General features: G+C 39.8%; 1 protein-coding gene and 1 pseudogene across 1 annotated transcript; both read right to left on the bottom strand.

Moving 5' to 3' along the window:
- Positions 1-915: 915 nt before the first annotated feature.
- On the bottom strand, positions 916-3,228 carry LOC139177308 (vomeronasal type-1 receptor 4-like). The gene has a single exon (XM_070772260.1). The coding sequence runs from the start codon at positions 3,049-3,051 to the stop codon at positions 2,020-2,022; it is 1,032 nt and encodes a 343-aa protein (XP_070628361.1). The 5' UTR covers positions 3,052-3,228; the 3' UTR covers positions 916-2,019.
- A 9,524-nt stretch (positions 3,229-12,752) lies between these two features.
- Positions 12,753-13,819, bottom strand: LOC139176988 (vomeronasal type-1 receptor 4-like; annotated as a pseudogene).
- Positions 13,820-14,676: the final 857 nt, after the last annotated feature.

Raw genomic sequence — 14,676 nt, 5'->3', positions numbered from 1 at the left:
GCACAGGCTCTAGGCACACAGGTGCAGAAATTGTAGTGCATGGGCTTTGTTGCCCTGTGGAATGTGGGATCTTCCTGACCCAGGAATCGAACTGGAGTCTCCTGCATTGGCAGCCGGATTCTTTACCATCAAGTCACCAGGGAAGCCCTAAATATACACCACTATATATAAAATAGGTAACTAATAAGGGCCCAGGGGGAATTCCCAGATGGTCCAATGGTTAAGACTAAGTCCTTTCTAGGCAGGGAGAAGGGGTTCAGTCCCTGGTCAGGGAACCAAGTCCCACATGCCCTGAGGCCTGGTTTACAACAAAAATGAAGGGACCTACTGTATAGCACAGGAACTCTACTCAATACACTGTAATGGCCTATATGGGAAAACAATCTAAAAAGAGTAGATAAATGTATAACTGATTCACTTTTTTTATACACCCGGAAGTAACACAACACTATAGATCAACTATACCTTGATAAAATTTTATTTATTTATTATTATTTTTTTAAATGTTACTTGCAATTCAATTTTATTTTTTTATTTTATTTTTATTTTTTGGCATACAGTCTCTTTTTTTAATTTAAATTTATTTATTTTAATTGGAGGCTTATTACTTTACAATATTGTATTGGTTCTGCCACACATCAACATGAATCTGCCACGGGTGTACACGTGTTCCCCATCCTGAACCCCCCTCCCACCTCCCTCCCAGTACCATCTCTCTGGGTCATCCCAGTGCACCAGCCCCAAGCATCCTGTATCGAACCTGGACTGGCACTTTGTTTCTTATATGATATTATACATGTTTCAGTGCCATTCCCCCAAATCGTCCCACCCCCTCTCTCTCCCACAGAGTCCAAAAGACTATTCTATACATCTGTGTCTCTTTTGCTGTCTCACATACAGGGTTATTGTTACCATCTTTCTAAATTCCATATATATGTGTTAGTATACTGTATTGGTGTTTTTCTTTCTGGCTTATTTCACTCTGTATAATAGGCTCCAGTTTCATCCACCTCATTAGAACTGATTCAAATGTATTCGTTTTTATGGCTGAGTAATACTCCATTGTGTATATGTACCACAGCTGTCTTATCCATTCATCTGCTGATGGACATCTAGGTTGCTTCCATGTCCTGGCTATTGTAAACAGGGCTGCGATGAACATTGGGGTACATATGTCTCTTTCCCTTCTGGTTTCCTCAGTGTGTATGCCCAGCAGTGGGATTGCTGGGTCATAACAGTTCTATTTCCAGTTTTTTAAGGAATCTCCACACTGTTCTCCATAGTGGCTGTACTAGTTTGCATTCCCACCAACAGTGTAAGAGGGTTCCCTTTTCTCCACACCCTCTCCAGCATTTATTGCTTTGGATCGCAGCCATTCTGACTGGTGTGAAGTAGTACCTCATTGTGGTTTTGATTTGCATTTCTCTGATAATGAGTGATGTTGAGCATCTTTTCAAGTGTTTGTTTGCCATCTGTACATCTTTTGGAGAAATGTCTGTTTAGTTCTTTGGCCCATTTTTTTTTATTAGGTCGTTTATTTTTCTGGAATTGAGCTGCAGGAGTTGCTTGCATATTTTTGAGATTAGTTGTTTGTCAGTTGCTTCATTTGCTATTATTTTCTCCCATTCTGAAGGCTGTCTTTTCACCTTGCTTATAGTTTCCTTTGTTGTGCAGAAGCTTTTAATTTTAACTAGGTCCCATTTATTTTTCCTTTCATTTCCTATATTCTGGGAGGTGGGTCATAGAGGATCCTGCTGTGATTTATGTCAGAGAGTGTTTTGTCTAGGTTCTCCTCTAAGAGTTTTATAGTTTTGGTCTTATGTTTAGATCTTTAATCCATTTTGAGTTTATTTTTGTGTATGGTGTTAGAAAGTGTTCTAGTTTCATTCTTTTACAAGTGGTTGACCAGTTTTCCCAGAACTACTTTTTAAAGAGATTGTATTTTCTCCATTGTGTATTCTTGCCTCTTTTGTCAAAGATAAGGTGTCCATAGGTGCGTGGATTTTAAAAACATACAGTTTACATTTTTCTGATAAGATTATGCAATACTGAGTTCTTCATGTACAGAAAGCAGAGACTGGATACAATGGAGTCATGGCTCATGAGCAGAAAGGGGCTGATAAAGGGAAAACACACAGAAATCAGGCTATTTGTATACACCAACCACCAATCGGGATTATGGTAAAGAGCAAGAGTAATGTTAAAGATGCAGGACAGGGTGTGGAAACACATGAAGGTGCTCGCCAAAAGTAGGATGCTTTGGGTGGCTCTGGACTCAGCAGAGGATCTGGGAGACACAATAGCCTTGTGAATATACTGGACTCGCTGACTGTGTCTGTACAGGGTGAGAATCATGGAGCCACTGGCCCAGAAGATGAGCACAGAAAATGAAATTTCAGGGAACACTATCAAAGCTACATATATTGAGCCTGAGATGTTCTCAAGATCTGTGTCAGAACAGTACGCTGAACCTCTTGTATTTCTCATGTTTGTGCTGCACCTTTTGTCAGAAACATATAATGCATACAGAGGAAAAATGAGATGTACCAACATGCACTGGATCCAGCAGAAGGAAATGGAGAAGGCAATGTACTTTGGGGCTTTGACTTTAAGATTCTTCCAATAGGAGTTTATGGGGCTGATCGTGATGGTCTGAAACACACTCAAGAGGCAAGTGGTGCCGATGGACATACTCCTGCCCACTCTCTCAACATACCAAATAAGTTTGCAGGCAAAATCACTGGCAAAATGTTTCAACCTCAAAGTTGTAATTGTCTGAGGGACTCCTTTCGAGAGAATGACCAAAATGTTGGCAATAGCCAGGTGCTTGCAAATCAAAGCTGTGACCCTCATCCTGCTCTGAGTGTGGTAAAGAAAGAGGTAACGGTACAGAAGGGAGATATTGCCCCAGATTCCAAGCACAGTCTGTAATAAGAAGATTATTCCTATGGCCAGTTGGCTGGAGGCTGTTGTGTTATTCAAGATACTCCCCTTTAAATGATGGCAACAGTGATGCCTTAGAGCAGGATGGTTTATATAAATCTGTGACATTGACAGCCAACTTTCCTTGTGTGCTTTGTGAAATTGCCAAGGCTTCACGTGACAGGAAACGATGATGAGAGGATCCGTATATTTTATGAAAAAGTCAGCAGGAAGGACGAAGTGGTGGCGACCTGGAGGAAGCAATGACAACTGAGAGTAAATTGAAACATAACATGAAACAACACTTTAAGAAGAAGCTTACTGGAGGAAAAAATATCTGCATCACTGACCTCATCAAAAAAGAGGTCAATTCTAAATGCATTCCCTTCTAAATTTTAAAGAAGATAACGTATTATTATTGTAGGGGGTTCTGTGATGCCTCAGTTGGTAAAGAAAATCTTCCTCCAATGCAGGAGACCCCAGTTCAATTTCTGAATTGGGAAGATCTGCTGGAGGATACATAGGCTTCCCACTCCAGTATTCTTGGTCTTCCTGTGCAGCTCAGCTAGTATTTTAAAGAAGATAATGTATTATTTTAGAAAAAAAGACAGGAGTTATTCTAGGATCTTACAAGTTAAAATGTATGCTAAAGGTACTTCCCTGGTTGTCTGGTAGCTAAAAATCTGCCTTGCAAAGCAGGGAACACAAATTTGATTTCTGGTTGGGCAACTTAGACCCCATATGCCACGGGGTAACTAAGCCTGGGATCTTCAACTAGAAAGTCTGTGTACCACAACAAAAAATCCTGCATGATACAACAAAGCTCCCATATGATGTGACTAAGACCCAATGCAGCTAAATAAATAAATATTAAAAAAATATATGTATGCTAAACAGAACAGAATATATAAAACATATGGTGAAGTAACTTTTGCACATATGAAAATTAAGACTGGTTCTCATCAATACACACACACACACAAAGATGTAACTTAGAACCACACAAGTATGTCCTAAAAAACACAAAATAGAATAAACAGTGGACAGAGTCTTCAAACAGAAACTTTGAAAAGGAAGTTATTCAGTGGATAAAACATATCAAAAAATATTCCACATCCTTGGTAATCAAGACAATTAAAATATAACCACTACCTATATGTAATCAAATACCATCAAGAAATCTGAAACAGAAATGACAAAAATGCCAAGTTTGGGCATAGCTGTGGATGAACCAAGAATCTCATACACTGATGGTGGGTGTTCAAATTGGTACACACATTCTGGAAAACTGTTGTATCGACTTAGCAGATCAGATGTAATCCTGTTCTGAGAAATCTGCTCCTATGAGTATACTCAATAGGATTTTGTACATGTATCACCCAGAGATTAGTTATATTAATAGAATTTATATGAGAGCCCTAATTATTACTTGTAATAGCCCCTAACTCTTAATACCCACCTACCCATTAACAGTTGAATGATCAATTAATCCTTTGATAGTCACAGAATGAAGTCCAATATAGCAATGATAATGACAAAACAGCAATAATATAAAACAATAAGATAAATTCACAAAGATGTAATGGAATGGAGGAGAAAGTCCAAGTGAAAGATGCTGTATGATTTCTTTCATGTGGAGGCCAAGAGAGGCAAAGTGATCCAATATTAAATGTCATAATAGTTGTAATCATATACTGAATAATCCAGGCCTACATATAGTTAACAAAGCTATAGCCTTGGGAACAGTGAGTTAGAAGGGGCACAAGAGAGTTTCATGGGAACTGAGAACATTCTGTTCCTTGATCTAGTTGTAGTCTCTAGACGTGCAATAATTTCTGAAATTTCACTGAGCTTCACACGTATAACATGCGAACATGCTTTTAACTTTTTAAAAAAACATGCATTATCAAAAAAATATGGAAGGAGCTTGGGAAAGCCTATTTCTGTGCATGTGTCTCATCTGCTGCCTGTGTCTGCAAAGGAGGGGAGATGTAAGCCCAGATCATAACTCCAACAATGAAACATCAAAGAATAGCAACATTGCTGCATACAGAGAATCACTGATTTTGTCATAAAATTCAGCAGAGCAGTATCCTAAGTCTTCATGCTTTGTGTTGATGTGTTGCTCCATTTGGCATCATGTCCATGAGGAAAATAATGTTTACACAGAGATATGACTTGTGACCAATCTTCTCTAAGGACCAGGAAATATAATGAACAGTAGACACAGTCTTCATACAGAAACTTTGAGAAAGAAGTTACATACTGTTCAGTAGTGCAAAGTGGAGACCCCAATATGCTCAGAAGCTTTATTTCTTGAGAGGATTTTATTTATTTCATCTTATTCATTTATTTATTTGGCTGTACCGGGTCTTAGTTAATGGTATGTAAACTCTTAGTTATGGCAGGTAAATTCTCAGTTATGGCATTGGGAGCACAGCCTTAACCTCTGGACCACAGGGAAGCTTTTGCTTTAAGTTGCACCCACCTGGATTTCCTGGGGCTGATCCTGGTGGCACTTAAGGGGCCAGGAGGGCCAATGGACACACCCTGCCAGCTCTGGGGGCATAGAGAACACATTTGCATGGCTAAATCCCTGAAGACAAGCTTCAGTTAAAGGCTGCCATTGTCACGGAGATGCCTTTAAAGGGAATGATCAAAAAGCGACTACAGTCCTGTGCCTGAAGGTCAAAACTGTGAACCTCAACTCACATTCAATGTAGTATAGGAAGAAATTAAGGTAAAGAGAAGAAGCACCCAGGATTCCAACTATAGTCTGAAAGGAGCACACTGTTCTTAATGCTAACTCCCTGGAGGCCCATTCTGCCAGTTGTTTGATGTACATAACTGCATGGGAGGCACTGGCACTGATTTATTGCAAAGATAAGGAGATCCTAGGTACAGAGAGGTCAGGTGATCTATGTAAATTCACATGCTGATTACAGGCCTAGTGGTGGTAAGAACCTGGTAGGCTGAGTACAAGACAGTGTCCTAAGCACTGTGATGCACCAACCAAACACATCAGCTGTTTTTCAATAATCCAATGTGAAATTTAGTTTTGTTTTTCTATCATACAGTTTATTCTATCAGTTCAGTGCAGTCACTCAGTTGTGTCCAACTATTTGCAACCCCATGAACGGTAGCACACCGGGCTTCCCTGTCCATCACCAACTCCTGGAGCAGGCTCAAACTCATGTCCATTGAGTCCGTGATGCCATCCAACCATCTCATCCTCTGTCATCCCCTTCTCCTCCTGCATTCAATCTTTCCCAGCTCAGGGTCTTTTGCAATGGCTCAGTTCTTCTCATCAAGTGGCTAAAGTATTGAAGTTTATTCCATACCTTTTATATATGATAATTTTGGTTGTAAATAGTTTCCATATCTGCATAAGTATTTATTCTATAGGTAAATAACATATCAAGAAGATTCCCTGGATTGGATATGGCAACCCATTCCAATGTTCTTGCCTGGGAAATCCTAAGAACAGAGGAACCTGGTGAGCTATGGTCCATGGGGTCACAAACCGAGCCACTAACATGTATACACACAAACACACACAAACTTATAGGAAAGTACTTCCTGTCCATATTGGATATAATGAATGCAAGATTTCCTCAATGTAAGTTTTGCAACAGAAAGATGCATTCCTGTCATGCCAGGCACAAATTCACTATGGTATCTATCAAAAAAAGACTTGGACAATATTACTTTGTTTAAAAAACTATGAACCATGAATTACTACTATACAATAAATGAGTATAGGATAGAAATGAAAGAATTATTTTTGTCTAAACCCTTAGGTATTTTTTAAAACAAGGTTAAATGAGACTACAATATAACTTGACTTGTGAAGAATATTAACATACTAGGCACATGTAAAAGTATAATCTAGAAAATATTGACTGTTGTGTTGCAAAGGTGGAAGCATAAAGAAATGAATTGTGTGCTTGGAATTGGTGTTAGAATATGCGATTAGACAACATATGAGAAGATACATTTGGTCCTGACAACTATATTCCAAACCTCACCATTATAAAGCTGCCTTTTCCTTAAATGCTGCTTCTCTATCTTGAAGAGGGATAGCAATCTCGCCATCATCATCAGACCTCAAATGTTTCAGATAAGACACAACTTCTATGTCCAGTAAGCACATTTTATGCCTAGAGTTAGATATATATGTAAAAAATCATTTCTGTTCTTCAAACATATTCATATTCATGCTTTCTGTAGAGGATTAGAAAATCATTGCTTTTCTATCCTAGTCTTTATGGAAAGCATAAAGGCATGATAATACTTCTAATACAAATTTAAAATTAGTCTAGAATTTCTGGAAGGCAATGTTACAGCAGATTGAATTTAGAAATACAACCCTTAAGCTGCATCAGGATGATCTTTTGGCACTTCCCAGTGTCCAGTGGCTAAGACTCAGTGCTCCCAATGCAGGGAGCCTGGGTTTGATTCCTGGTCAGGAAAATAGATACCACATGCTGCAACTAAGAGTTCACATGCTGCAATAAGATAAATACTTTTAAAAATATTCCTCATTATTATCACTAGGATTGTTCCTTGAGCCCTCTGCAGTAAGAGTTTCACAAAAGAGCTTTAGGAGCTGTCAAGTTCGATGTTGCCTGATGCCAGGAAAGATTGAAGGCAGGAGGAGAAGGGGATGACAAAGGAAGAGATGGGTGGATGGCATCACTGACTCAAATGGACATGAGTCTGAGCAAACTCTGGGAGATAGTGAAGGACAGGGAAGCCTGGAAGGCTGCAGTCCCTGGGGTTGCAAAGAGTCAGGCACAACTGAGCGACTGAACAACAAAGATCTTGATCTCGCTTTACCTAAACTCTCTCCTAAGGAATTATTCTGCCTTCCTGACCTGCTTTGCCACTGGGTCTATTCCCACTCTACCCCCAGCCCACAGAAAGATCCCTTTTCCAAACATGAACACTTACTCTGAGCTCCTTCCTTACAGACTCTGCCTCTTAGACTGAAATAAAGTACTCAACTCCTCATTCATTCTCACGAGAAGGTTGCTGGGCTCAGGGTGAAGATTGTGGCAGTCAGGACGTGAGTGGGAGGGAGGCAGTCAGACCCTGAGATAGAGGTTTAAGAGCTATGATCTCATCCTCCTTCAGAACTGCAATTATCATTTCACTTGAAGTGGCAATGACAGGGCCAACTTGAGAATCTAATTATCTTTCTGAAAAACTTTTTCTGAGTTGCTAATTACTCTCCTGTGAATATCTCCAAAGAGACCACTGATGTGTTTGAGAGAAGCTCATGATTTTTCATGATGAAGGTTATTTTGAAATGATTAGGACTGCTACACACCTCTGAAATCTGTTGCCTTCATAAACAGGTTGTTTGATCTTAGGGATTCCCCCACAACCACCCCCAACCCATTTAAGAAAGTCAATTGTGAGTGTTCCAGGCTTTGTTCTGGAAACAAACAAAAACACCCAATTAAACTTGAACAGAACATAAGAATCTTGTGTGTGTGTTCATTTATTCATTTACTTGGCTGTGCTGGGTCTTAGTTGGCATGCACACTATTAGTTTCAGCATGTGGGTTCTAGTTCCCCGATCAGGGATCAAACTTGCACACCCCCTGCAATGGGAGCTTGGAGTCTTAGCCACCAGCCCGCTAGGGAAATCCTTGTATGGGACCTTCTTTCTTGTACTCAAAACAGCTCTGCCTCTTCTCTTTCCTGCATCTCTGATCCTACACTGGACTACGCAGTTTTAGATCCCAGGTAAGGACTTAAGTTCACGCTAGAGGTAGAGTAATAGAAATGATAGTAAAGGAATATCTTTGGGTCTTGGAGGTGGCTTTTCAATGTTGGCTGTAGCACTCATCTTCTTTGCAGCACTCTCATGGCCTTTCCTCTGGTACACGGAAGGCTTCTAGTCACTGACATATCCACCATGGCTCCCTTTGGGCCTGGAGCCAAATCCTTAAGTTTACCTTTCTCCACCATTTACACTTCACACCTCAGATCCATTTTCTCCCCTGGAAATAGGCCGATTATTGCCTTCAGTTCAGTCACTCAGTCATGTCCAACTCTTTGCAACCCATGGACTTCTGCACACCAGGCTTCCTTGTCCATTACCAACTTTCAGAGCTTGCTGAAACTCATGTCCATCAAGTCGGTGATGCCATCCAACCATCTCATCCTCTGTCGTCCCCTTCTCCTCCTGCCCTCAATCTTTCCTAACCTCAAGGTCTTTTCCAGTGAGTCAGTTAGCATCACGTGGCCAAAGTATTGGAGCTTAGCTTCATCATTAGTCCTTCTAATGAATATACAGGACCGATTTCCTTTAGGATGGACTGGTTGGATCTGCTTGCAGTCCAGGGGATTTTCAAGAGTCTTCTCCAACACAATTCAAAAGCATCAATTCTTTGGCATTCAGCTTTCTTGATGGTCCAAGTCTCACATCCATACATGACTACTGGAAACACCATAGCTTTGAGTAGATCGACTTTTGGCAGCAAAGTAATGTTTCTGCTTTTTATTTTATTTTTTTTTAATTTTATTTTATTTTTAAACTTTACGTAATTGTATTAGTTTTGCCAAACATCAAAATGAATCCATCACAGGTATACATGTGCTCCCCCTCCTGAACCCTCCTCCCTCCTCCCTCCCCATACCATCCCTCCAGGTCTTCCCAGTGCACCAGCCCCAAGCATCCAGTATCGTGCATTTTTAATACACTGTGCTGGTTGGTTATAGCTTTACTTCCAAGGAGCAAGTGTCTTTTAATTTCATGGCTGCAGTCACCATCTGCAGTGATTTTGGAGCCCAAGAAAATAAAGTCTGTCACTGTTTCCATTGTTTCCCCTTCTTCTTCTTCTTCTTTTTTTTTTTTTTTTTTACTTTACAATATTGTATTGGTTTTGCCATACATCAACATGCATCCGCCACGGGTGTACATGTGTTCCCCATCCTGAACCCCCCTCCCACCTCCCTCCCTGTACCATCTCTCTGGGTCATCCCAGTGCACCAGCCCCAAGCATCCTATATTGAACCTGGACTGGTGATTTGTTTCATATATGACATTATACATGTTTCAATGCCATTCTCCCAAATCATCCCACACTCTCCCCTCCCCACCCCTCCCTCAGAGTCCAAAAGATTGTTCTATACATCTGTGTCTCTTTTGCTGTCTCACATACAGGGTTATTGATACCATTTGCCATGAAGTGGTGGTACTGGATGCCATGATCTTTGTTTTTTGAATGTTTAGTTTTAAGCCAGCTTTCATTCTCCTATTTCACTTTCATCAAGAGACTCTTCAGTTCCTCTTTGCTTTCTGCCATAAGGGTGGTGTCATCTGCGTATCTGAGGTTATTGATATTTCTCCCGGCAATCTTGATTCGAGGTTGTGCTTCATCCAGCCCAGTGTTTCGATGATGTACTCTGCATATAAGTTAAATAAACAGGGTGACAATACACAGCCTTGAAATACTCCTTTCCCAATTTGGAACCAGCCCATTTTTTCATGTCTGGTTCTAACTGTTGCTTCTTGGCCTGCATACAGATTTCTCCGGAGGCAGGTAAGGTATTCTGGTATTCCCATCTCTTGAGGAATTTCCCACAGTTTGTTGTGTTCCACAAAGTCAGAGGCTAATGCTCTTGAGTCCTGAGTTTCAGTGTCTCTGCTGTGCATGAAGAAAGCTCTGGTATTAAAGGATTTGGAATTAGTCAGAGGCAGACTGTGTCATACCTTTTTGCAAAGGAATTTCTACTCATTTCTTTACTGGAGGTAAATCACTGAAATATATGCCTGACCCTTTTGGAGGAGCTTGCCATTTTGGTGGCAGAAATGGATGATCCTACTCACATTTTTATTGTCTGAATTGGGCAGGAAAATTACTCACTGGAATGGGAGATCCCAGTTCTTCATTCTGTCCTTAATGTTTTTCCTGATTTCAATATTCTAGGCTCATTGCTTCTTTCAAAGATGAAGCTTTGGGCTTTAGGATCTAGGGATCCAAGAACACCTGGCTATCCCTTCTGCCCTCCACGTGTCTTTAAGAACCCCTGGGAAGCTATCATATTTCTCCCAAGGACAACTGGGGATGGGAAAATGAGTCAGTCATTAAAAGCCAAGTTTTCTGATACAGGGATGCTGTGATGGCAACTCTGAAGCTGGCTCTGGCGCTCTACCTTCAGTTTTACACTCTGCTCACCAGCAAGATGGGTTTTAAGGAATGGCATCAGCATGCAAGGAAGAAGAGAGTATGGCATGCTTACTGGAGCCCTCAGTTGCCTTTTCCTCAGGACACTTCTCCTAATATTGGTTGAGGACCAGAGAACTTCTCAGGCTTAACTTTCTTCCTGAATCTATGAAATTTCTGTAACCAACTACTCCTCACTGGAGCTGCTAATTTTCTTGTATACCAAAGAAACAGCCCTCTGTGGACATCCCTGGTGGTCCAGTGATTAAGGTTCTTCACTCCAAATGCAGCATTCTAGGTTCAATTCCCTGGTTGGGGAACTCGTCCCCACAAAGTGCAGCTAAGTGTTGGCCTGCAGCAACTAGTGAACCCACATGCTGCAACTACGACCTGGAATAGCTAAATAAATAAATGAAAATATTTAAAAAGTGCCCTCTGTCCCAAATATGGTACTATACCCATCTTATCGGATTTTTTTAACACAAACATACCAGCAAAAATCTGGAATAAGTTCTCACAACTCCATACTAAGTAAAGTAAGTCAGACAGAGAAAGACAAATATATGATATCACTCATATGTGGAATCTAATGAAATATTATTTTTTAGAATCTAATTTAAGAATGATACAAATGAACTTATTTACAAAACAGAAAGAGACTCAAAGACTTATATAACAAAATGGTTGTCTAAGTAGGGGGGAAGATTGAGGGAAAAGGATAGTTAGAGAATTTGGAATGGACATGTACACACTGCTATATTAAAAATGGATAAACAACAAGGACCTACTATTTAGCACTAGGAACTCTGCTAAATGTTATGTGGCAACATGGATGGGAGGGGAGTTTGAGGGAGAATGGATACACATATATGTATGGGTGAGTCCCTTTGCTATCTCCTTAAAACTATCAAAACATTGTTAATTGATGATACTCCAATATAGAATTAATTTTTTAAAAAGGGCTATGACACTCAGGTTACCAGGCATCAGAAAGAGACAGAGCTCTTTATTCCTCTCCACTCTGCCCATGTAGGTTCTGTATTCACCAACGATGAAATACCCACACTCATTACTTTGAAAGACATGTGGCTTCCTTATATACTATCCACTGACCTTATGCTCATGAGTGAATGAACACCTGACCATTGTGGAAAAATAACACCATGGACCTAGAGATTGTCGTACTAAGTGAAGTAAGTCAGACAGAGAAAGACAAATACATGATATCACTCATATGTGGAATCTAATTTATTATTATTTTTTGGAATCTAATTAAAGAATGATATAAATGAACTTATTTAAAAAACAGGAAGATACTCAGATTTCAAAAACAAACTTATGGTTACCAAAGGGGAAATGTGGGAGGGAGAGATAAATTAGGAGTTTGGGATTAACAGATACACAGTACTATATATAAAATAAATAACCAACAAGGACCTACTGTATAGCATAGGGAATTTTACTCAATATCCTGTAATAAATTAATGGGAAAATAATCTGAAAATGAAAGAATATATGTATAACTGAATCACTTTGCTCTACACCTGAAACTATCACAACGTTGTAGATCCACTATACCCCATTAATATTTAAATATGTATAATTTACATTTTTCTGATAAGATTAGCAGATAGTGTATTGAGTTCCTCATCAATGAATGCAGAGACTGGATACAGTGGAGTCACGGCTCATGAGCAGAAAGGGGCTGATAAAGGGAACACACACAGAAATCAGGCTGGCTGTATTCACCAACCACCAACTGGGATTATGATAAAGAGCAAGAGTAACATTAAAGATGCAGGACAGAGTGTGGAAACACATGAAGGTGCTCACCAAGAGTAGGATGCTTTGGGTAACTCTGGACTCAGCGGAGGATCTGGGAGACACACTAGCCTTGGGAATATACTGGGCTCGCTGACTGTGTCTGTACAGGGTGAGAATCATGGAGCCACTGGCCCAGAAGATGAGCACAGAAAATGAAATTTCAGGGAACACTACCAAAGCTGTATATATTGAGCCTGAGATGTTCTCAAGATCTGTGGCAGCACAGTACCCTGAATCTCTTGTATTTGTCGTGTTTGTGCTGCGCCATTTGTCAGAAACATATAATGCATACAGAGAAAAATGAGATGTACCAACAGACACTGGATCCAGCAGAAGGAAATGGAGAAGGCAATGTACTTTGGGGCTTTGACTTTAAGATTCTTCCAACAGGAGTTCATGGGGCTGATTGTGATGGTCTGAAACACACTCAAGGGGCAGGTGGTGCCAAAGGACATACTCCTGCCCACTCTCTCAACATACAAAATAAGTTTCAGGCAAAATCAGTGAAAACATGTTTCCACCCCAAAGCTGTAATTGTCTGAGGGGAGAGAATGATCAAGGAGTTGGCTATAGTCAGGTGTTTGAGAATCATAACCATGGCTCTCATCCTGCATTGAGTGTGGTAAAGAAATAGGTAATGGTTAAGAAGGGACAAATTGCCCAGAATTCCAATCATAATCTGTGATAAGAATATTATCCCTAGGGCCAAATCTCTGGGGGTTATTTTTTTCATTCAATATTTTTAAATGAAAGTGTTCTCCTTCTTTTAAAGGGTTTGTATCTTTATTATTTATTTATTAGGCTGCACCAGATCTTCAACCTTCATTGTGGCATGTGGGATCTAGTTCCCTGATCAGGGATTGAACCCAGGGCCCCTGCATTGGGAGCGCTGAGTCTTAGCTACTGGAACACCACCCACGTCCCCAAAATATTTTCCTTTAAATAGTGACAGTCATTCTTCTGAGTAAAATGTCTCATTGATGTTTTTTGACAGCAAGTGTAATGTTACTTTTGTGCTCCTATTGGTTTGCCAAGGTTTCATGAGACAGGAAGAGATGGAGAGATAGCTGGTGTATTTCAGGGAAAAGTCAGCAATAAGGATGAAGCAGAGTTAACCTGGAGGAAGCAATGACAAGTGAGAGTAATTGGAAAGAGAGCTTATTACAACATTTCAAGAATTAGCTGAAATTTGCTAGCCAGATTGGAGAAAAGTAACACTTCAGTCACTGCCCATATCATCAGACAAATCTATTCTGAATAGATTCCATTTCTAATTTTAAAAATTATGCAATTTTTAGAAAAACAATTTCAAAAATTTAAATTAAAAATATATCTGAAACACCACAAAACATATAAACCATATGGCAAAATGGCTTTATCTTATCTTTAGCTTCTATTAAGACTGCTCACATCAACACACACACACACACACACACACACACACACACACACACACAAGATGTGTCACCAGCACAAAGAACTCCTAAAGACCATATAGTAGAATACAACATGACCAAACTGTTTCAACAGAAACTTCAATAGTTATTCAATGGATAATACATATGTAAAAAATATTCAATGTCCTTAGGAATCAGGAAAAGGAAAATATAACCACTACCTACACATCAAACACCATCCAGAAAACTATAATGGAAATGACAGAAATATAACGTTTTGGCAAAGATGTGGGTCAACCAAGAATCTCAATCAGATATTAAAATTTGAACAAAGATTTTGGAGACTAGATGTA

This window comes from Bos indicus, chromosome 18 (genome assembly GCF_029378745.1).
Source record: "Bos indicus isolate NIAB-ARS_2022 breed Sahiwal x Tharparkar chromosome 18, NIAB-ARS_B.indTharparkar_mat_pri_1.0, whole genome shotgun sequence".
NCBI classification, from domain to species: Eukaryota; Metazoa; Chordata; class Mammalia; order Artiodactyla; family Bovidae; genus Bos; species Bos indicus.
The sequence above is the reverse complement of the archived record's forward strand: the minus strand, read 5'-3'. Positions and strand labels throughout refer to the sequence as shown.

Bases quoted from the DNA above. Each gene is read 5' to 3' on its own strand.
- LOC139177308 (XM_070772260.1), bottom strand. From the start codon at position 3,051: ATGTCACAGATTTATATAAACCATCCTGCTCTAAGGCATCACTGTTGC.